The following is a 24412-nucleotide window of genomic DNA, read 5'->3' on the forward strand; positions in this document are numbered from 1 at the left end:
GGAGGAGAGAGAGTGGGTGGTGCTGATGCTGGGTGTACAAGGGGGGGAGGGGGGGGGGGGAGGAAGGAGAGAGGAAGGGGAGGATGAGGGAGGGGAGGATGAGGGAGGGGATACTAATCTGCCACACAGGACCAGCTCTCCCCCTGTCAGCAAAGCCCTTCAACTCCAGAGCCAGCCAAGAATGAGAGCTACTTTTTATAACCACATGTTGCTGTGCTGCCTGAATTAGTGCAGCTGCCGCCACCAGAGCAGCAACTACTTCTCTCTGCCTCTGTCTGCCTCTGTCTCTCGCTCTGTCTCCCCCTCGCTCTCTTTTGTTTTGCTCCCTTGAGAGCAAGAGCCATTTAATTTAGTTTCTGCCACCTCTGACAGCTGACATTTCCTCTACGCCATTCACACGGACGTCACTGGGCAACATTAAGAATTGTCTGGAGTAAAAGAGTAAAAGAACAGCCCTATATTTCCACATGAAGAAACAGATGTGAGTGTAATTGCTGCAAATGAAAGGTAAGAACAGGTATTTTCAAATTTCTAAACAATGCTGTTATGTTAATTTGTGAAGATGGCTTTCAGTGATTGAATTGGTTTTAATTATGTATGTGGGTGTATAGTATGTCATAATCCAGATACCATTAAGTGCATATCTCTGATACTGTAGGATTTAATAGTTTAAAATCTGAATTTTAGCTGTTGACAGTTTTCCTTGTTTTCAGTTACCCAAAAAACACCATAGCAATTGCAATCGCATCTGGTAGAAAGCAGGTTATTTGTCTGCAGGAGTCCAGACTATTCTGCACCAACAGGTGGTTGTCTCTCTCTCTCCACTTCAACCGATGTGCGCTGTATGAATGGTGCCAGGAGCAACGCTCATAGTGGATTTTTTCTGCCATTCTCATTAAAGCTTTCTACAAGAGCTGCAGATGATTCACACCACTGACTCGTGAGGGGGATTGTGTGTGTGTGAGTGTGTGTGTGTGTGTGTGTGGGGGGGGGGGGGTAGGTTGTTGCGAGGGGCTCCCTGAGTCTGTCACTTGAATCACTCATTATCACGATCTGTGCCCCAGCCAAATTGGAAAAACACTGTCTGTCACACTGTGAAGCTGCTGGTTACCGTTAGAATGTCACTTGCTCGCTTTTTTTTCTCATTGAGTGTAAGGTGTTCCTGGTGAAGGTGACAGTTGTGGGGAAGATATCATTGAATTGTTTACGATTTACTGATTATGGTCAATAACCCTCTACATAACGGTGCAGGTTTCTCCAGGAGAAAAGATGTTTTGAGAAGTGAACAGAAAGAGATTAGGTGATGATCAGAAGTATTGATTCTCTTTCCAATTCCTCCAATTTGACAGACAGTGTGCCATTTAGTAGGAGAAGCCATTTTTGTTTTGATTTTATAGCCCATGGAAAAAAAATTAAGTTGTACTTTTAGTTTATATTCTGATATTTTTTCTACCTTTCTTTATTATGTGTGTGTTTGAATGCATGTGTACATTTGTGTTTGTGTGTACTGAGTTTTGTGTGTTGACAGTGTGTGTATGTCTCTCACTGTGTGTGTGTGTCTGTGTGTGGTTCCTCTCTGCCTTTTCTGCATGGCATGTTTTGCTCAGGACACATGATGGCAGTGTAGACATAGACAGCAGAGCAAGCTTGCCTGACCTTTTCCTTCTCATTTGGCAGCATGGCAATCTACCAAAGCCCAACATCAATATAGAGGAAGCAGTTGTCCTCCTGTCCCTGACACATTGAGCTCGAGCAAGTTTGCATTAATGCCTTGCTGTAGAGAAGTGATAACATCAGCCACTTCCCTCTCAGATACTAATACCTCTTCTTGTCCACAGGGAGTTATACGGTTCACGTAATCTAGATAGAGATACGTCTGAGTGGGAATCTATCATGAAGGGAATCGAACAAGGGGGATTGTTCACAGAGATTTTCTGTGGAAGATTTCAGCCCACAGCATCTTTCACTGATTTAGGAAGTCTGCAGTTGTGGTGTCGGTTTCTTTAGATATCAAGAGTGGATATCTGAGTTGAGTTATGATGCAGGGTAAAAGCTGCATTCGATCCCCAAGTAAGTGCTTCCATTGTCAGAAAACTGACGAGCCTCATGAGAGTGTTCTTCAACATGCTATGATATGATTCTTCTGGAGCACTGCAGCAGACTTCTGGACAGCATCTGCATAGCAGTGCAGCCACGTGTAACAAACAGGCTACATGGACCACTCCCCAGTGCTCCTTTGATCTGTCCATTTGCCTTTGATTGTGAAACTGGGGGTGCAATGAAGAAACAGGAGCTGCCTGCACCAGATATTTTGAATCATGACCTGTGGTACACACAGAGTTCTTTGAATCTGTCTCTGGAAAACAGATGGGCCATTTGAAGTCCATTATGAACCTATCCTGACACCTGTCTCGTTTGCTTTGTACCATACAACTTTACATCCTTCTTTTGTCATTGATGCTCAGCACTACTACTGACAATGGAATCCATTGAAGCACCTGAAGGGATTGAGTTTCATCAATGCTCAATGATTTCTCACTAAATTAAATAATTAAAAAAAAGCAACTTCTTCTATTTCCATGTGTGTGTTGCATGCCATTAATATCTATTCCTGTGTGTGTGTGTGTGTGTGTGTGTGTGTGTGTGTGTGTGTGTGTGTGTGTGTGTGTGTGTGTGTGTGTGTGTGTGTGTGTGTGCGTGCGTGCGTGCGTGCGTGCGTGCGTGCGTGTGTGTGTGTGTGTGTGTGTGTGTTTTGTGGAAATGTGTAAAGACGCCCAGGCTTAAAAGTCACAGCATGCCAGGACTAATCAACAAAGAGAAATGGAAGGCCCTGCCCCTCACTGTCTCCGACATCAGCTCCTGCGTCATGGGCTATACTCTGGCTCTGACAGCCTCTTTGACTTATGACAACATGGAGGACCATCCCATTGAGGGTGAGTGTCATCATCATATTCATATGCTTTGGATGTATTATCTTTTAATGCAAGACAAGAGCCTATTTCCTACAATAGACGTCACTGTCATATCCTTGTTTAAACCTGTAAAGATAGCCCCATTCAACAGGCATTTTTTCTACAGATCTAAACAGTATCTCAAATGGCAGGTATCCCTCTCTCAGGTCTGTCAGCAGCCTTAACGATCAGCTATGGTGGCAGCTTCACAATGTCCTCTGACACCAGATACGAAAGCAATCACGATGACTGAGCCTGTTGTACTGATACGCTCCACCTCTGGGTATTCCCAGCCTTGGCTTAAGCTATTGTCAATCCTGAAAGTAATACCAGTGTACACTGTGCTACATATGTCGGTTTCTTTTGGGAAGAACGATGATTAGAGTCCAGATGGGCCTTGCCGTCAAATACGATTTTAGGGACATTATCATATTAGTCAGCTCTCCAAATTCCTGGCTGAGACCTGGCTTCTCATTGAAGGGTGTTCCAGCTGTTTGAAGTACAATGTAAATCTCCTCAGCAGAGTGCAGTTTCTGGCTACATTTATCTTTCATAGAACCTAGTGGGAAATGGACTGAATCCCTGAAATAACCTGCCTTCCAAATAGTTTTTTATTTTCACTTCAAATGTAATATTTACATACCTACAGATTTCATGGTTTTGGTTCCACAGTAAGGTTCCATTAATTGATATAAATGTAATGTAGGTGAGACTGTAGCTCAAGGCATTGCCTACAGCACATAATATTACTTTCTACTTATTTCTGATGTTAATGTTAACTAAATGATTTCCTGAATACAAATAATTTATGCCGATTTAACATACATTTCAGCATTTGACATGGATCTTGGTGTACTGATTAAACATTTGTTTAATGTTATTAAATGGATTAACCAGTGTTAACTTATACAATCTTAATGCAGTGTAACATGTTCCGAAAGATAATCAAATGTATATTCATTTCTCTGTGCATGTATTTATTGTGATATTCCTTTAACTTCAACTATTGTCTATGCAGGAATCTTCATTTATCCACTTGAGGAATGCTCGACGGTTGTGGGCTTTGAAGCAATGATCTCCTCTCAAATCATAACCGTACAGATCAAAGACAAAGCCAAGCTCGGTGACTGTTACTTTGATTGTTGTTCTTCAGCCAACGGGACTCCGCAGAGTGGAAGCGGTGAGGCTGTCTCTCTCTCTCTCTCTCTCTCTCTCTCTCTCTCCTGTGATCCATCCATCAGACAAAACTTAATTTCTTAGGAGGAAGGGTTCATTTGTAGTGACATAATCCTTCCACAGGACATATTGTTATGGAGGAGGACCTGGAGAGAACTGTGCTGGTCGTGAACCTGGGGGTCATTCCGCCCCTGGAGACCGTGAGTGTTCTGGTCAGCACATCGTCTGAGCTGTCTACGCTGCCAAATGGGGGCATCAGGATCATGTCTCCACCCGTGTGCACCCCCAGGGTCGAGCGGTCAGTGAAAGAGGAACAAGCATTCTCCCCTGGCACAAGCAGAAGGTAACTGCAGTACACGCCTGCAATCAGAAAATGTACAACATGTAACTTACATTCTCAAGGACTGCTGTATTACCTCAGTTATAAAGAGTGGGATCCTTTTTTGAAACTCACCTTTTCAGATGTACTGCACTGAGAACTGATTCATTGAACGCCTCTTGAAGAGAGAGACTTCGGTCTGCTACTCAGACCTATAGCCTGACATAAATGAAATATTGATGATAGCCTAGCAACAGGAGAAATGTTCTTATCTCTGATCACTGGGCTGGTTAATGTTCTTACCTCTGATCACTGGGCTGTTTAATGTTCTTATCGCTGATCACTGGGCTGGTTAATGTTCTTATCGCTGATCACTGGGCTGGTTAATGTTCTTATCTCTGATCACTGGGCTGGTTAATGTTCTTACCTCTGATCACTGGGCTGTTTAATGTTCTTATCTCTGATCACTGGGCTGGTTAATGTTCTTATCGCTGATCACTGGGCTGGTTAATGTTCTTATCGCTGATCACTGGGCTGGTTAATGTTCCCTGTGCAGGAAAGACAGGCATCACTGTGCCCTGGGGGCCCATGACCAGCTACCTGGGAGTGCTCAGCTGTGTTTAGCCTGGCTGCTGGAGGACGAGTCCATCAACTCCATCGACTACGACTTTAACTTCCAGCTGGAGATCAGAAGCCCTTACCTACTTGCAGGTCAGAGGAGATGTTAGCACTCACTGTCTTATTTGGAATGCGTGTAGTGAGTACAGTAGACTTTTTGGAATGCGTGTAGAATTCAGTAGAGTATTTGGAATGAATGTGGTTATGAATGTGGTTTTCCGAGGGATGATATAAGTGCAAATTTGTTGGCTGTATCATTTTAATGCATTGTGTACATGTATATGAAATTTGAACCTCCATTCCTCCATGTCTACACATTGACAAAGACACTCGAAGGAAAGGACAACTGATGTGAAGGACTGTTTGTCCGGGAGTGATTGTTAACCTTGTCATATTGAGGCACTTGTATCCTTGTGAGTGGAATAACCCGTGTTGCTGCTACTTATTTTAGATGCTTTACTGCTGTCTTTGTGCAGGTGTGGAGAGCCCATCACATGCCATCCGGGCAGATGCTGACCCATGTGCCCGTTCTGCCACCAACATAATGGTCACCCTGGCTGATAAGTACACTTACGACTGCCCTGTGGAAATACTCATCTATTCTAGTGGTGTGTATTACACACTTATACACAGTCAAATACATGCACATACACACACAGCCCGCACACGCACGCACACACTTGGCTCTGAGGTTTCTGTATCATGAAAAACAATAGAGACAAGCCCTACCATACCAGTATAGCCTTGACAGCTTTCATTTACTTCTGCAGAGTGTAGAAAGCTTATTAGATCAGTTGCTATTGAGGCTCCGTTTCCTGGCCACAGTGGCCACTGATGCATTCTACCTCCAGCTGTCTTCCTCTCAGCATGGGCTGATAAGATTTCTGAGTCCGTCTGCCCTCACGCTCCTCTCCAACGAAACCAACCCCTCCCCCACTCCACCCATCTCTCCCTGTCTCTGTTTGTCTTGCACACTATTTCTGTGCCCCTACTTTCTTGTTGTTCGCAGTCTTTATCTTTTCCCTTTCTTTATGTTTTTCTCTCCTTCTCTCTCTCTCTCTTCAGCTCTCTGTCCATCCCACTTTCTCTCTCTCTTTCTCTTTACTCCCTTACAATGACCTCCGTGTGGACCAGCGGTTGAAAGATATTGAAATGAATCTTGGCATCTTCACTGTGCAGGCAGTGAAGAGCGCCTCATTACTAAAAAAAGACCTCCAGCAACAATGCATCTGAATTCAATTGGATGGGGAGACGTGGAGCGTGGAGGTCTCGGCCTCATCAGGGGCGATCAGTGAGCACAAAAAGGGGCCGGCGCTAGTGTGGTGGAATTGATTGACTGCTCTCAGCCGTGGCTCCGCATTTGCTTGTGGTCATATTTCCCCTGGTGAGTGCCGAGAAGTGATTGCCGTGCGCAATACGACGTTACTTTCACAGGTGAGGGGAGAGGGGGAGGAATGAGAGAAAAGATGGAGGAGAGAAAAGGAGGACAGAGGGAGGGAGAATGGTGGGTACTTGAATGTATCAGAGTGGGGAGAGAGTGGTGGATCTCAGAGGGATAATGAAACACTTTTTCTTTCATTCACAGCACGAGTGAGTCGTCGGACTTAGATTCATATCCTCACATTTTAAGACAGTTGAGGGCCAACTTATCCCTGTGGAGAGCACATCACCTATCACAATGTCTTAGACAGATGAAATGAGGCAGGACTACAGCACCACCCCTGCCTGTCTGTCTGAAGCTCTGCATGTTGATTCCCCTGTCACCGTTGGTCAGGCAGTGAGCCGCTGGCACCACCCACAGTGAATTGTCTGAATTGTCATGCCTGTCCCCCCCCCCCCCCCCCCCCCCCTGCGTCCTGTCTGCAGAGCCTCACCTGCCCCATGTGCTCGTGGAGAACGGCGACATGACCTTGGAGGAGTACGACGAGTATCTACACAGCAAAAGCGACTTCATCAAGGGGATCAAGAAGGATGCAAGTGACGAGAAGAAAGTATGCTGGTGCCCATGCATACAAGAAAACCCCCATATCATATCAGACATACATCCGCCCACACACACAAACATATAAATAGCCCTGGGATTTGTGAGAAGAGGGATATTCTTAAGCATTCTTCAACTCATAGATATATGAAAACTGCAGATGTATGTAAATTAATGAGCATCTACTTTAGGTTTTAGTTTTGACAAGAACTTTATGAAAGTGATATTTGCTATGAATTTATGATTGCATTGTTTTTTTTTTGGTTGGCTGAAATGAAATGTATTGATTGATTATTTTATTTAAGCCTCGGAAAACACATTGAGGAAAAAGACCCATATTTACAATGGTGCAGAGGGTACAATGAAAAGTTAATACATTGAATACACTTGAATAGACAGTATTCCTGTCAGTACTCCTTGATGAAACTTGCTTTGGTGCTGCAAACTTGCTAATGCTTTTGGTATAGTATTCAATAAGAAACTGGAGGACCAGTGTGCTGTATTTTTCCTTTTAAATATACAATGATAGATGCAATGAGATTGGTAAGTGACTAACAAATCAACCAACTCAGCAGGAGGCACAGGACTCTCAGCCCTACAATAATCACTGATAAAAAAGGGGTTTCTATGGCAACCACCACAGCTCCTCAACCCACTGCTAGGTACTTATATCTGCACTGCAGTTAAACATGGGTTAAGAGCCTTTCCTCAAGTTTACTGATTGACTTGGGGAAATTATTTGATACATCAAGTCTACTGGACAGAGAGTTCCTATATGGGTACTTTACAGTGCTGTTTATTACTGTTCTCTTCAGGTCTCCTGAGATGTGGGAATGTATACTATATGAATGTGAGAGTGAAACTCGTATTTGGTGATGTATTCAGGTACACGATATATACGGATGTGGAAATTCCCACTGGCAGATGTTTTGCCAATTTGACAGATTCTCTGCTGTCGTCGTAATATTTGATCTACAATTTTATATGTTATGTTCTTCTTAAAATTAAGTATAATGGAATGCTATGTTGTAATGTATTACTTTACGCATGTCTAGTTAGAAAAAGTGTTTGCACCTGGGCTAAAACAACACACGTGACAATACTTGCAACTAATTAAGTCCTCTGTATAAATGTGTAGAGAGAAAGAACTGTAATGAAAAGGGAAGCAACAGGAGATGTTAAGAGAGAAAGAACTGTAATGAAAATGGAAGCAACAGGAGATGTTAAGAGAGAAACAACTGTAATGAAAAGATAGCAACAGGAAATGTTTAGAGAGAAAGAACTTTGATGAAAGGGTAGCAACAGGAGATGTGTCGAGAGAAAGAACTGTGATGAAAAGGTAGCAACGGGACACATTCATCATGATGAGATCCTTTGCTTGGTTAAAGAGTCATCAAATACGTATTTAAAATAACTAATTTAAAGTAATAATCCATGTTATTCAAACGATGTACAGAATGTTCATCACATGACTCCTTACAGGTGGTGATGTTATTCCACCCACATACTGTATAGCGGGAAGTGTTCCTGAGGACATATTTCTCTGCCAGACACTGGCCTCATGATTCAAGGCCAGTGTCTGTGGATTTCGTGATGTGATACCATAGTGGTTTTCCCTCTGCTCTCCTCACCACTCTGCCTCCCTCGTTTCTTTTGGTAGGTTGAAATCCTACGCAAGAGGCTCCACAAGGACATCCTCCACAACCCGGTGGTCATGCTGAACTTCTGTCCCAACCTCAAGTCCATGACCTCTGACCTCATGAGCCCCCAGGGCGAGTTCATCTTCCTGATCGACCGCAGCGGCAGCATGAGCGGGGTGAACATCAGCCGTGTGAAAGTGAGTCACTGACACTTTTCAGTTTTTTTGTTCAGGTGAAAAGTAGTTGTTTTGTACTTTTCAGTATACTGTTGTGTACTACTGTTTATTGTGTATTTGTGTACATGAACTAATTGCCTCTTGCCAGAGCAACAGTCATTGTGTTCTGCATAGATATGATGGTTGAAAAGAGCAGGATCAGTTAGAACAAGTTGAATCTAATCTAATCTAATCTAATCTAAACTGCTGCTGTGAGTCCACGTCTTTGAACCGGCACCCTGTGCGCTGATAAGGTCTATACACTTAATCATCGTGGCATCTACTGCTGATACAAGAGGGCTTTAGAAACACATGTTTGCTGCTCTCCATTTGAACAAATATTCCAAGCCGTCAAAGCCAGGCATACAGAGGAGCAGACCCGGTTGTATAATTACAGCCGTGTTCTCAAAAGCTCTCTTTAGCGGGAGTGAAAACAGAGCTTGAATTCAGCAGCTGGTCTGGAGCCTCTGTGTGAATGCTAAGCACATGCTGATCGGGCTGCTTAGGAGCGTGTGACGCACCGCACCGGCCGGCGCTAGCCGATGACTCACCTCCACTTCAGATGGAGGATGCTCTGCTCGTGACACCACAGCGCCTGGTTGCTGGGGTCCTGGGTCAGGCTAATGATAATATCAGTCTTCCGGCTCCCTGTCAGCCAAGTGACTTGAACCCTACTGAGTTGAGCTACACACAGGACCTTGAATTCTGTCGCATCTGGTGAAATTTCTGTGGCTACAGACTGAAATACCAGCTTTCTGGTTGTTAATAACTGGTGTGTGGCAGGTCTTGGGATGTTGCAACCAATTTACATGATACATTTACTCTAATTGGACCATTCTTTGCCATGTTAACATAAGGGATGGATTTCTACACTAAGTCCCCTTTCATCCCCTGGTAGAGAGGTGAAAGAAGACCTTTGGTTAGTACAGTCAATTCTGCACGAGCTCAATGAGAATTTACTCTCAAACACATAAGTAAAGGTCATTGATGAATATCAGCACTCCAACATGGATTTCAGTGTGAGCTTTTATTTTTATAGTTGCTCTGACCTTTGGAGACTGACTGACTTTTTTCACCTCTGTTTCCTGCCTCCATCTCTTTACCTCTTCATCTCGCACTTATCTTGTAATTGCATCCACTTTTTATTACCACCCATCACCCACACCCGTACACACACACATACACACACATACACACACACACACACACACACACACATACACACACACACACCATTCTGAGCTTCCGCAGCAACATAAAACCTTTTCAATGTCCCCACAGGATGCCATGGTGGTGATTCTGAAGAGTCTTTTCCCAGCCTGCTTGTTCAATATCATCAGCTTTGGCTCCTCATTCAAAACACTCTTCACCACCAGTCAGCCCTACGATGAGGTAGGAGGCCAAAACAGACTTCAGGGCTGTCAGTCACACATGGACGATTTTTCTCGCCATACAGTTTTGCTCATACAGTACAGTGTCTTGTGGTTTATTGAAGAAAGCAAATTGCTTAAGAATCAGCGGTAAGTATCAGTGCTTAAAATGACTAAGGAAGACAAAATGGAGGTACCCATCATGAAGTACCATTAAATGCACGCTCTCGCACAAATGATTAGGTAGTGTACCCATTAGCAGAAACGAGGAATTCTTAATTGAAAGAAGCACTCTGCTTTCCAACACTCCCCTCCTCAGCTATGCACAGATGGACTAAGTGTTTTATTATGGCACAGGACAACCTGGCCACGGCTTGTGAGCACATCAGGAAGATCCGGGCTGACATGGGCGGCACCAACCTCTTAGCGCCTCTCAGCTGGATCCTGCGGCAGTCCATGCACCAGGGCCACCCACGGCTGCTGTTCCTCCTCACCGACGGGGCGGTCAGCAACACGGGCAGGGTCATCGACCTGGTCCGCCGCCATGCACGCTTCACCAGGTACAGCCACCACTGGCGCACTCATGCCTTCAAAGACACTATAGACCCCAATACAGGGCTACATCTCCGTCAGACGGTCTGAAATGAATATAGCTCTTAATATTGTGCTATGATGTATGGAACCTATGTGATTGTTCAGAATAATGGGGACACTGCTGTAAGGCAAACATGTGAGGCCCTTTCACAGTTAACCCTGAGTGGGCCCCTCTCCCATGGGTGTCATTTTGTTTTGAAAAGTGCTGGGAACATAGATGATAGATATACACGATCCTACCTCTGTCACTGACCTTTTGTGTTGTTTGCCTGGGCTATTACAATGAGTGTAACCCAAATCGCATAGGTTACTGGGATTGTGTAGGGCTTTAAAACTAAACTGTTTAAACATGCTAAAACAAGTGGTGTTTTGTCTCTGTCAGTCAGTTGCCAGGGGATACAGAACTCTGCAGTGAGAAAATATTCTTCCCTAAAACTGTCTCATACGTTCTAGAAACAGCTGGTTTATCTAATCCAGGAGTTGTAGCATAACTGTTGGCATCCCCACCTCCAGTGTCCGAGGGTGCAGGCTCGAGTCCAGTGCAAGACTATGTAGGCTACATTTACTGTATATAACATCGCATAGCAAGCAACACATTAAAAACCTGTCACCCGTAGATACTTTTGTCAATTTTACGTCCACGAATAACGCCCAAACATCGCCCAAGTCCTGTGCACTTCACAGCTGAGACTATTTTTACATGTTAGCCACAGACATCTATGAGCCTATCTATAAAATAACTCAAATGCTGCATGTGTCCAACAAACTTAGCTCTAACTAGCTTGCTATGCACTCTTCACCAGTGACCAACCAAACACAGTAAAACACAGTAAGGATAATAAACTTTATCCACATAGAACACAGTTAAGTCCACTGTTATTTCAGTTATGAAGCATATGCTTGACATAATTAACTAGATAGATAGCTTAGCCTGATCAGAGTTGCTGTCATAACTCAAAATCCGACTTTAATGCAGCACCACTTTCTTTTATTTAGACTTGGGAAATTACGATGGTAGCAACACAACAGCATTTTAAAACCCCACAAAGCCAGGAAGGCATAATGTTCCTCACATACAATAGAAAAACCATGCATTTTAGATGGACAGCTAACATGCTGTAACAAGACAAATGCTAACCCATAGTACTGCATACCAACCCAATAAAGGTAGAGCCTCAAGGCAACAGTGTATATGAGAACTAAGTCAGAAAGATTGTTCTAGATTAATTGCTTGTTTGCCTTCATCAAACACGGGAAGACAACCATCACGGTAGCACTGTGATTGCCTGCTGTTCCCTAACGTCCCGGATAATCCTTCTGAGACAATAAGAGGCGGTGAGATTGTAGCTGAGACAACAATCAGATACAAACCACTATGAGGTGCCTCAATAAATTGTAATGTTGAATGATATTAAACAGCGTGAATCCACACTGTGGAAATTGCTTTATATTAACAGAGAATGGTCGAAATAGGGTGCATTCCTATTCTAAAGGAATATTAGGACTTATCACTGCTTGCTCTGAAACAAGGAATGCATGGTAATCTTGCCTTGACAGGTGCTACACTTTTGGAATTGGCCAGAGTGCCTGCAGGAGACTGGTGCAAGGACTGGCCACGGTATCCAAGGGGATTGCGGAGTTTTTTGCAGAGGGAGAGAGACTGCAGCCCAAGGTTCTCCTTTGCAGTGACATGTTTATTGTTCACTTCCACATTCACTTATTCTGAATGTCGCAGTAAGGCAATTACCAGGCGATTGTAAATGGTGGCCTGTCGGGGAGATGTGGCAATTAGCGTTCAGTCTTCTTATTCATAAAACATTAACATTTACAAAGTAATCCATCAATCCATAACAGAATAATGCATGAATCTTTCTAAGCAAGAGAATATTATGGCTGTTCACAAGTATACATATACACCTTTACAAATATACATACAGTATACATAAATACATATACATCTACCCATATACATACCCATATACATATACAGTACATATACATATACATATACACACACATTATTATATTTATATGTGTATGTATATATATATATATATATACTGTATATATGTGTGTGTAAATATATACATAACAAATACAAATGTCCCATAGACCACGATTAATTGTTTCCTCCAATGGATCCTTTTGTCAGATGATCAAGATGCTGAAGAAATCCATGACTCCAGTGCTCAGTGACATTTCCATTGAGTGGCTGTTTCCTGAAACCAAGGAGGTGCTTCTCTCCCCCGTGGGCAACACCTACCTCTTTCCAGGAGACCGTCTGATTGGCTACTGCGCTGTCTGTGACACGACCCGTTACCATCCCAACCCCAAGACTGTGAGTGCCCTCTGAGTGATTGAAGAGAACTCAAAGCAAGAGAGAACACTCTATCTTCACATGCATTTTCAGTGACGGCAGTCTGCTCATTAATAGCCAACTCTCATACTGTGCTCTTGGGGTACTTGATGTGATTAGATGTATGTACGTTTTGAGTAGAGATACTCTCTTAGAGACTTTAAGGAGTCTAGTGAACTGACATTTTTATTCAAGACACATAATATCCAGACTTTCCCTAATGCAGTGACTTTGTCACTGTGTTTGACACTTTTTGAAGCATGTTTTTATAAACTACTACAGGTATCATGTTCAAATTCATTTTCATGGTATATGGCCATGGTCACACCTGTTGTTCCAACTAGCTGCCCAGGCTATGCACTATGCAGTTCTGTGGTCCGGGTTGGACCGTCCTGTGAAAATGTAAAAAAATAAAGCTTTCACACCACAACATCGCCATCATCGCCAAAAGGCATGAGTTAGCGTTCCAGCAAGCCTCAACTAGCACCAGCTGTGCTGTTGTTGATGTTTGTAACTTGTCTGTAAGCCTTTTCAGTTGTTAGATTGGTAGATCTTTTTCGACCAAAACTCCTCACTGCTGCTTTAACTTGACTAAATGGCTGAGGACTCCTGTGACCTCCTCAGGATAAGCGCCGGCGCTACAGCATGATGCGCTCCAACGAGTCCACCAGCTCTGTGTTCTTCCACTCCCAAGAGGAGGATCCAGCCGGGAGTGCCACAGATGGTCCAGTATCACAGAGAGACACGCATGCCGGGGCCCTGTACGATGGTTACCAGGACACCATGTCTGAGAGCAGTCCACTTCCTACTGAGGACGACTTCACGGGTAACGCATGGCACTGTCTTATTGAGAGATGCCTTTTACACAGTAACTCCACTGCTGTGAGTCAACCGTTTTTAATCTGCAATGATATACCGTTAAAATGTGATATTGAAAGCCAATGAGGAAGAATACAGACTGAATACATAATGAATGTTTGCAGTCATGGATGTTCTGGACAGTCTGGATATTGTGTTCAACAGGAATGGACACTAACGGATCACCACGAAGGCGGGCCTATAGCACAAACCAGATAATGGATTACAACCCTGCAAAGAGGGCATACACTCCTAGCGACCCGACCTCAGTGGTGGGGAAGAACCCTTTGAGAAGAGCAAAAGTCCAGGAACTGATTAACCAAACCAGCCCTGACCATGGAGCTGAGTGGAAATTAAACTACCAGGTCAGTCAACCCAGTGACTACACTAGTCAATGCCAAAACCTCTCATGATGGGTTAATGGTGGATTGTGTAACAAAGGACTGTAAAACAGTAAAGCAGTTAAAATCAACAGTTCTAATAGATTTGATATGCAGGATTGATCTGATAGGGAACAGCGCTTTAGTTTGAACTTGGTCCACCATCCATTGTGCCAAAAGATGTGGTTTTAACCAGTGCAGGCCTGCCATGTGTCCTACTTGGGTCGGGTACAAGCCTTTGCAGGCCCCCCCCTGAAGCTGAAGTCGTCTGTACCCTTTGACCAAAACATTTCAGTCGTAGCGCCCCCAAAGAATGTGGTAGAGATGCAGTGTGTCAATTTTGTGAGCTTTGAACCTTTACTTCACAAGATATAAGCTAGTGAGGCGCTATATTTTTGCATTAAACAAATTAATCGTAATGAGCTAGGGTCGTGCGCCTAAGGACACAAACTTTATGCTCCGTATCAGCCATGCTGGGCTACGATCATGCCAACTTTCATGTGGATTGGTGAAGTCTAAGGAGTATATGATATCGTCAAACAAAAATCAGTGGGGGGAAAAACACCACATGACCACCCTGCTGAGCAGCGCAGCGGTCGGCACTCCCCCTGAGTGAACACAGCTCTTCCCACAAAAATATTGCTAAATTGCCGCATCAATGAAATCCCAAACCCAAACACCCATTCCAATTTAGATTGCAATCTGATTTTATAGTGTATCGTGTTGTTTCTGTCTAACCGAATTATGAAACCAATTTTGTCCCTCTCCTTCCTGCTGTGTAAATCCTCAAATATGTAATCCAAAATGAGACTTCAGAAAGGGGGACCCTACTCAGATAAGATCCGGTTGCATGTGAGGCTCACAGTGATGAGATCTCTAAATGCAAGGACACGTTTGTCACGATTCAACTGGTCTCTGGTTCGTCAGAAAAAAAAAATACATTAAAGCCTGTCAAAAACTGCACAACCATGGGTATTGCCATGGCAGCAAACAGACAATGGGGTGGCAGAGATAGGCAACGAGCCGTTTGATGTGCAGTCCTTAATGACTGGTACAATCATTTCCTGCATTTTGCAGAGGACTGATATGTATGATAAGAACCCAGTGTGCCTTGGCTATATAAAAGGGTAGCACATGCAAGTCTCTACCCTTGTCATGGTGTAGTCTCAGTCTTTATTAGCATCATTTTCCGAGGTACCCATAGAGAAAAATGTAAGTCCATACTTATGGATTTCTTTCATGTCTCACATAATGAGCCATGAACATGAAGTGAATCCCCCACAAAGAGAAAAATCCAATAGCTGCAATCATACAAGCATTTATCTAAATCCTCCTGCCCAGGAGCCACTGAGATTGGGGTGAATCAGAGGCAAATGTCAAATAAATCAGCTTTAGAATTAAGGAAGCCAAGCTGGATAGAAGAAGTACCCTTTAGCTCTGGATGTATGAGGGATATATGAAAGCTTTTAACGCATTAAAATACTAATTGTGCAATTACAGTTTTTGTCAACATCTGACAGTATATAACCAAAAAGACATTTCACAAGGCCATCAACAAACTATAATTGTATGTGTGTCTGTGTGGGTGTGTGTGGGTGTGTGTGTGTGTGTGTGTGTGTGTGTGTGTGTGTGTGTGTGTGTGTGTGTGTGTGTGTGTGTGTGTGTGTGTGTGTGTGTGTGTGTGTGTGTGTGTGTGTGTGTGTGTGTGTGTGTGTGTGTGTGTGTGTGTGTGTGTGTGTGTGTTTGTATGTGGGGGCGGCAGTGGTACAGGAGGTAAAGAAGTGATCAGTTCGTTTAGTGATCAGAAGGTTGCTAGTTCGATTCCCTGTCGAAGCGTCCTTGAGCAAGACACTGAACCCCTAATTGCTCCTGATGTGCAGTGTGCCATCAGTGTAAATGTACAATGTGTATACATCCTTGTAAGTCGCTTTGGATAAAAGCGTCTGCTAAATGTAAAAATGTAAATGTAATGTAAATGTGTCTGTGTGTGTGTGTGTGTGTGTGTGTGTATATATACCGTAAAAACGTAACAAAATGTTCTTCCCCAGCCACAGCTGGCTAGTTTGTGTGCCACAGCCTCCAGGGGGCGCCCTGCTGGGTGTGAGCGCTCCTCATTACTGCAGCAGGAGCAGCAGGAGCAGCAGGAGGAGCAGGAGCAGCAGGAGGAGCAGGAGGAGGTGGCGCTGGCGCCGGCAGAGCAGGTCCTGCCTCAGCCCTGTGCCAAAGCTCAGCCTGTGGGCCGCTGCCCATCCACGGCCGTGGAGAACGGATCCAGGTCCTCCTCTGAGAGCCCCTCATTGGGAAGCACTGGAGGAGGAGGAGGTCAGTCAGTCAGTCAGTCCGGCACAGCAGAGCGGATGACTGTTCTGCCCTGACAATTGCATACACTACTGTGATTATATTAAACTCATAGGTGTAAATGGCTGTGTTTTTCATTTCTTAATGCTCATTCAGATGGGTATGCGCATCAGCTGTGTGAGTTTGAGACTCCCCAGGACCCTCACGTGCCGGCCGTCAGCACCGCCAGCCCTGGCAAGGGAGACTGCAAGGCGGTGGTGACCGGGTTGCTATGCGGGAAAGCCGTGAAGTGGGAAGTCATCTTTGACATTGAGCCATACCTGAAAGGTCGCGAGCGGGAAGAGAAGGTTCATGAGGACCTCTGGAATGAGACGTTCCATCACCTGGCGGCCCACTCCATCATTCAGGACTTTGAGCAAATGGCGGAGAAGGAGTTTGAGATTGAACACGGTTAGGGAACTTATTATGGGCTTTGTACAGGTTGCAAACACTATTCTCATTGTTTACCTTGCTAAGATTAAGATCCATTTCTTTCAACATTGGTTATCTTTTATAGCATTACTGTAAAGTGGTGGTGATGGTGTTATTTGATCTCATAGGGTGTGGCCGCAGATACCAGCTGTATGCAATTCACACAAGCAAAGCCTGCAACATCCTGAGTAAATACACAGCATTTGTGCCCATAGACCTGGACACTAATGAATATTTACAGACCTCCATTGAGTACATGAATGCGGGTGAGTCAGACAATTGTGTTTGTGCTGCACAGTATCAGTCTTTTGCAAACACATCAAAGAGACAAGACCACACAAAGATAAAAAGTGACAACCTGTTGTTCCCCACTAATTTGGTGATGCCTTGCGTAAGGTTTTCCAGCAGTTATGTGAACCTCATTATTTACTCACAGGGAACACAAATAACACGTGTGCGTCTCCACTGAATGTTTCCAGGAGAGGACTCCAAGAAAGGATCCCAGTCGAGCTCCCGTTCTGGGAGCAGGAAAAAGCGGGGCTACTCCATTGGACTGGGACGCTCTCAGTCAGGCTGCATGTCAGAAGCTGAGGACGGCTTACTGCCTACAAGTAAGGACTTATTATGTAAGCGTCTTTGAGTACCTAGAAAAGGGCTATATAAAATTAAAGTATTATTATTATTATTATTATTATTATAATTAATAATAATAATAATAATAATAAACTATGCAACATGGTCTTCTTTTATAGATGTTCAGCATATGAAACCCTAAAATGTTGTTGTTTTGGTCTTTGGTGATGTTGGCTAAGCATGAAGCTTTGGGGACAATTTGTAGACCAATTTTGCTGTCCTTCTACTTCTGAGTCATAAAAGACCAGTGACAGTTATGCAGTTCCTGGCGACCTTAAAATGAAGGCTTACTCAAACCAGTCGTTAAGTGGCAAGCACTCTCAAACCATTTCAGCATGGCCTGTCTTCATAGTCTTCTAGGGAGGGCACCAATAGTGCATTAGTGTGCTTTTCAAGATCCAAGAGGCTGTTTGTACTGTTCAGTTTGTACGAACAAGACAACCAAATTGCCTTTTCCCCAGTCCTATTTTGCCAGTGGCAGAGGGACATCATCAAAAAGACCACTGAAACAAAACATGCTAGGCAGAGGCAGTGCCGATATACTTCCACACATATCATGACCGTGCATATTTATTAGATTATAGTGACTGTGTAGTGAAGAGCAATATTGTGCTATGTTTATATATTAATATTGTGTTTAAACGTATTCAGTGAGTAGGGAGGTGGTATTAGCATTTGACTGTCTGGAAAATAAAACAGTTGTCATTGACTGGTGTTTGTAGTGTGATTCATAAGCTTTATTTCTGTGTTATCTGTTTGTGTAGACCCTGACGACGGCAACTCCCCCTGCAGTACTCCATCGTCGTCATCCGGATGGGAAACATACAAATTCACAGACGGTGACATATATTCTCCATCCAACTCCCCGTCTCCTCCATGTGCCACCTTTGTGACCTAGTGAATTGCCCCTATTGATCTTGCATGTCTAAAAATAAACAATGCCACTGGCTGAACAGATGGCGTTCACATGTGCAGACATAAACACTACAGGCCGCACACATGTGCATTGTCCTCTTCCTCTGCACTGATCTCTGAGCGCCTAGACTGCGCTGCGATGTTACGGGCTAAATAGGCTGAATGGGAGTGTGTGTGTGTGTGTGTGTGTGTGTGTGTGTGTGTGTGTGTGTGGGTGTGTGTGTGGGTGTGTGTGTGTGTGTGCGCTGAATGGGAGTGTGTGTGTGTGTGTGTGTGCGCGCTGAATGGGTGTGTGTGTGTGTGTGTGTGTGTGTGTGCGCTGAAGGGAGTGTAAGTGTAACCTGGGAGTGTAACCTGCTGGGCCATGTCTCTCTTTCAGCCTCTCAGAGGAGTCCCTCGGTGACCTCGGAGCACTCTCAGAGATCCGTGGAGAGCCTCTTCTCAGCCAGGTGGGTGAGGGCGACAAACAATCAGGAGGCACACACACACACACACACACTCTCTCTCTCTCTCTCTCTCTCTCGCTCTCTCTTGCTGTCTTTCATTCTCTCTCTCCATCTCTCTCTCTCTCTCTTGCACAAACCCACACACATTCTCTCTCTGCATCTTTCTTTTTGTCAAATGCACACACGCACACACACACAAATATACATAAATACATACTAAAAAGATCATCAAAGTAATAAAAGGTACATATACTCAAACACACACATACTGTGCATACATAGACATTCATACACACAATAATATGTAATACTGTAAAATCCTCAAAGCATTACCACCTCATTGGTGGGTTTTTGTTTGTACACAGTAGAGAGCAGAGCATGGTGTCAAAATTTTTGTAAGGTCAGCCTCTCAAGGAAATTCTGTGGAATTCCTCTGTCTTTTGCTACCGCAGCTCACACCTGCCTCCCTATTGTGTCTCTGGCACCATTCATGCAGCTTGCGTTTAATGGCTCCTTAGAATGAATCTCTTTCACGCCTTTTTCTAGCTGTCCCTGAAAGCCTCCATAGGGGTTTCGCTTTTCTCCACTGTTGGCTGCGATGGTGTGGATTCTATCGACCTGAGTGTCACACACTATCTCTAGCGGCTATTCATTGCACTGCCGCCTGGGTCTGCCCTGTATTGGATTTAAACTGAGGGCTGTTAGTCAAGTTTACAAATGTCAGGGCTTTTTTTCTTCTCACTCCCATGACTCAGAAGTGTAATTCTGAACCACCACATCCTGTTCAATCATACGCTCTCTTTGGCTCTGTTCACGGGCTCTGTTCACGTGGCTTTGGTGTTATGGAACTGTATGTGTGATGTCTGTGTCCCCCATAGGCTGAGTCTCACTCGAACGAGGCTCCTGACCAAGGCAGCCCGGGGTTTCATGAGTCGGAGTCAAAGCAAGACCAGTGACTCAGTGGGTGACAGTGAAAATGACAACAAAGACTACATCCCTCTGGTGGGTTAAAAAAAACCTAAAAACATCACACAGAATCTCTATGTTGAAGAAAGATGTTTACCACACATCACAATCACATTTGAATGTTTATGTATGAACAAAATGCAAAGTTAGATTAGACTTTTTGAACTGTCTGTCTGTATTTCAAACACTCCACTTTAAGATCTGAGAAACACCATTTTGCAAGATACATTGGTAAGTTACCTTCTATTGAAACTAATTACATAAGCCGGTGATTATTTCTAACAAGGAGGCTTTGTGTTCTTTCCTTTAATAGGTCTCCCGACATGCAGTAAAAAACGCCCCTGCTTGTATATTTCTGCAACTAAGGCCATTCTCTTTTCTATTCTTAGCCCTGGCCTCTGTATGAAGAAAGAACACAGATTAGCAATTGAAAAGAAAAACAAACTCAATGCTGCACTGCTGTACAGCAAATCCCCTCTGTTTTAAAAAGAAAAAACATCATTTAGTTGTACTGATTAATTGACCTGCTATGTTTCATTATAGAGCTTGTGACGGCACGAGTGAAATTGTGTTGTCTCCTAAATTGTAATGTCCAATTCTAACTGTAGATGGTGACAGTAATGTTCCTGAAAATATTTGTGCATTGTCCATACGTACCATATTCACCCCAAGCCATAGCATTTTGTAAAAGACAAAAGATAAATATAAAGATCTCTTAATAAAGATCTCTACTTTGTAAATGTCCTGAAGCCATTGCCTTTTGGCTGTCTGATTGTTTGTTCTATTGGACTGTATTGAAAAGTGAAAAGGCTACAGGAATCAATGCCATCAATCAGTAGCATAGCGGTCGATAACGGAGGATTTGGGTAAATAGCATTGCTTATACTCATGACTTAGTGGACTCACAATCCAATTCCTGTCTTTATGTGTTTCCTGCATGCTCTTTGTGTTCATGGCAGGTATCCTTGCAGTTAGCCTGCGGGTCCTTCGCGCTGGACAGTGCTCTGTGTGAGGCCACCGGTGTGCCCATGACCAAGCTGAAGTGGACGTCACCCTTCAGCAGCCACCGCCACAGCCTGCCCCACCACTCCCACTCCAGCGGCCGGCGGGCTGAGAGCCAGGACGACGGCAGCACCCAGCTCTCTCAGGACCCCGAGGCAAAGCCATACACGGAATTGAGCGTCAGTAGCCAAAGCCCCTTAGCTAGGAGCCCACACAGCCCCAGGGCGGACGCGGGGTCCCCCTTCCTCCCCCACCCGTCGACTTCCTTCCCCCAGGAGCCTCCTCACTCCCCCGGCTACTCACGGATGGACAGCGGCCACGGCTCAGAGTCGGAGCGAGCGGGGACCCCCGAGGCCAGGACCCAGCAGGGCACCCTTGAGCCTGAGAGCATGGTGTGGGCCACCGCAGTGGCCCTGGCCTGGCTGGAGCACAGCTCGGCCAGCTACTTCATCGAGTGGGAGCTGTTGGCAGCCAAGGCCAGCATGTGGCTTAGCAGCCAGACCATTCCAGAGGGTCGCGACCTTGCCACTATCAAGTCAGCGGCCAACCAGCTTTTCATCATCCTCAGGCACTGGGACGAGAACCTGCAGCTCAACATGCTGTGCTACAACCCCAACAGCATGTAGTGCATGGAGGTGTGCTCAGGACACCTCTGTGTGAAGCTGTGCTATGCCAACCCTGGAGCTGCTCTCTTTGCATGTGATCGCAGTGAGTGTGGAGGGAAACATGCTCTGTTATGCCAAGGTTCTTGTTTTTTGAGGTATGATAAATGATGTCACATCCTGAAGCCCGGAAGTTCATTGTCTTTGAGTTGCTGATATACTTTAATGTAGTGGAAAAGTGCAATGAAGTGGAATGTCAGTAAATTGTGTATTGTGATTATCATATAGGATTTAACACACTAATCAGCCAATCTCATCGCTGAGCAAAGACTTCTCACATGGACTTCTAATTGCATCATAAATAGCCATGTCTTCTGCAGGTAAGACTGATGTTTTAACCTGGAAGAGAATGTTTTCAGATTGATTGTATTCACTTATTGTAGTCATGTCTCCATTTTTCAGCTATCACAGGCCTGTACAAATGTATTCTGTGTGTACTCATACTACTGTGAGTATAACTTGAAATGGTTTAAGCAAGTGGCAAGCAGATGTTTTGCTCTGACCTGTAATTTGTAAACCTGTGAAGTGCAACTATATTCAACTTAAATGTAGCAAACCTTAATTGAACGACTGTGTCACGCTTTACCTCTGTGAAACTTTGGTGCAAATGTAGTCTGTAATGTGGATTGCCATCTTTAAAGCTCCCTCTCAATGCAGATCACAACAAAATGGAATGTGGCAGCTAAAACATTGACCAAATGCTTCTATACTGTATAATCAAGGATCATACAAAACACCTATTTGATTTGGATGGTCATCTATTTGGAGATGTAATTACTCACCCCAGTTAACGGGAGGCCATTTTAATCGCCTCTATAGAGTTTGCCCTGTGATATGCTGGCTGTGCTCTCAAACCATAAGTGCCTGTCTTTTCTGACATTGAAACATAAAGACTGAGTGGGCTGCTGCAATGTTTGGCATGTTCCACCTGAAGCAAAATGTCTGTGCTTTGTTTTGAAATTTGTTGGTTTGTGTTGTGTTTCCAAACTTTCTCAATTTGCTGGATGATGACATTGTTTATTTTCTAAGTTAGAAAACAATTTCAAAGAAGAACTTCAATCAAGAATAGGAACGTGCATACATCCACAGATGTGTACTACACAATACTATACATCATTCTCTCTTCCTGTTCGTATTTCGTAAAATATTTATTGATGTATTGAGTGTATATTTGGAATGCTAAACCTCAATTCAGAGAATTCACATCTGTGTTTTTAGTTTTATTTTCTTGCCGTCACTTTGCATGTACTCAGTGTTACTCAGGTATTGCTTTCAAATCAGCCTGATTTTGGAGAGAGTCATGTAAGTGGTTGTCTAAGAGACAGGGCTGTTGTGTTTTGTTATGCTCTGCTGGACTTGGTTCTGTGCCAGAGCTATGGGAGATAGACATTAGCCCTTTTAACAACATGGCCGATTTTGTCTCTGTGGTGGCTATCTCATGAGGTGTGGACACCATCTTATGGTGAAGTGTGTCTTAAAATTGGCTGTTTATATTCTTGCTCTGTTACTTTCTGGACATGCACCGTTTAACAGCTTTCTGTTTCTTAGAGTCAGTATGCAGATGATTGTGTGATGACGATCTATGTAACGGCATGTAATAAAGTCCCAGTGCAGAATGTCTGATGTAACACCTGATTATTTTCAGAAACTCACTTCTGGTGTTCAGTTCAGTTCAGTTCAGTGTTCAATGAGATGAGGTCACTATCCACATAAAATGTTCAATATTTTACAAAAATGTTATCCTTTTTAAACCCCTCATTTACTCTCGGGGATTGTGAAATAACATGGCTCTGATCCGTTATTTTAGCCACCTGGTGAAAGGTTCCCCAACACTAGCAGCTGAGAGGCAATACTTTTTGTAGCCAGTAGATGCTGCACCACACTTTCAAAATCAAAATGGGAAGGGCGGTGCCTGGTTTTTAGCTCAGTGTTTCTTATGGCTTATATGTAACATACAGCTGCATAAAGCAAAACATATAGCATCGTGTCCTCACTGATACATCTGAGGACCATGCCTAAGCAACGAAGGCCCGTCATCCATGGCACAGACTGTAATTACTCTATTGCACCCTAGTGGTGTCAAGAAAGGGAAGGTAGCCACAAGCCACATGATCAAGCCTAATAAATAAAGAGTTAATACAGATGGATGACTAATCCTTGTAGCCTTAAAAGTTGAGAGGGCCAGAGCATGATGGTGCTATTAACTGGGGTAAACAGAGAAGAAACACGTGTGCAAACTCACACATACAGACTCCACACAAAGACATCATTAGGCTGAGGAATCAGGATGAGGAGAGGAATCAGTTATCAATATGTGGCAAACCGAATAGTAGTACGCTACCTATGTCTTCTTTTATGAAAACGTACTATCCTTAAATAGTATTACTTTCTGCTGCCTTATTTTAGATGAATGAGACCCCTTGATTCTCATGAAAATTCCCAAATTAACAAGGACATCAGCAGAAGAGCAACACAAGCACAGGTCACTGTGAATCAGCATAGCACACAGTTAATACTGGATTCATCAGCCAGCCCAAGGAACCTCTGTGGCAGACTAACAC

The 24412-nt window shown here is 44.0% G+C and overlaps 1 protein-coding gene across 1 annotated transcript; it reads left to right on the forward strand.

Moving 5' to 3' along the window:
• Positions 1 to 82: 82 nt before the first annotated feature.
• vwa5b1 (von Willebrand factor A domain containing 5B1) lies at positions 83 to 22910 on the forward strand. Its single transcript, XM_042707507.1, has 22 exons — positions 83 to 507; positions 2771 to 2933; positions 3970 to 4131; positions 4251 to 4470; positions 5003 to 5157; positions 5541 to 5672; positions 6931 to 7055; positions 8706 to 8882; positions 10182 to 10292; positions 10628 to 10830; positions 12422 to 12536; positions 13017 to 13202; positions 13845 to 14046; positions 14244 to 14443; positions 16507 to 16784; positions 16872 to 17206; positions 17356 to 17493; positions 17707 to 17838; positions 18625 to 18699; positions 19155 to 19224; positions 20100 to 20223; positions 21147 to 22910. The coding sequence occupies exons 2-22, from the start codon at positions 2795 to 2797 to the stop codon at positions 21813 to 21815; spliced, it is 3948 nt and encodes a 1315-aa protein (XP_042563441.1). The 5' UTR covers positions 83 to 507; positions 2771 to 2794; the 3' UTR covers positions 21816 to 22910.
• Positions 22911 to 24412: the final 1502 nt, after the last annotated feature.

Source organism: Clupea harengus, chromosome 4 (genome assembly GCF_900700415.2).
Source record: "Clupea harengus chromosome 4, Ch_v2.0.2, whole genome shotgun sequence".
Classification (NCBI taxonomy): domain Eukaryota; kingdom Metazoa; phylum Chordata; class Actinopteri; order Clupeiformes; family Clupeidae; genus Clupea; species Clupea harengus.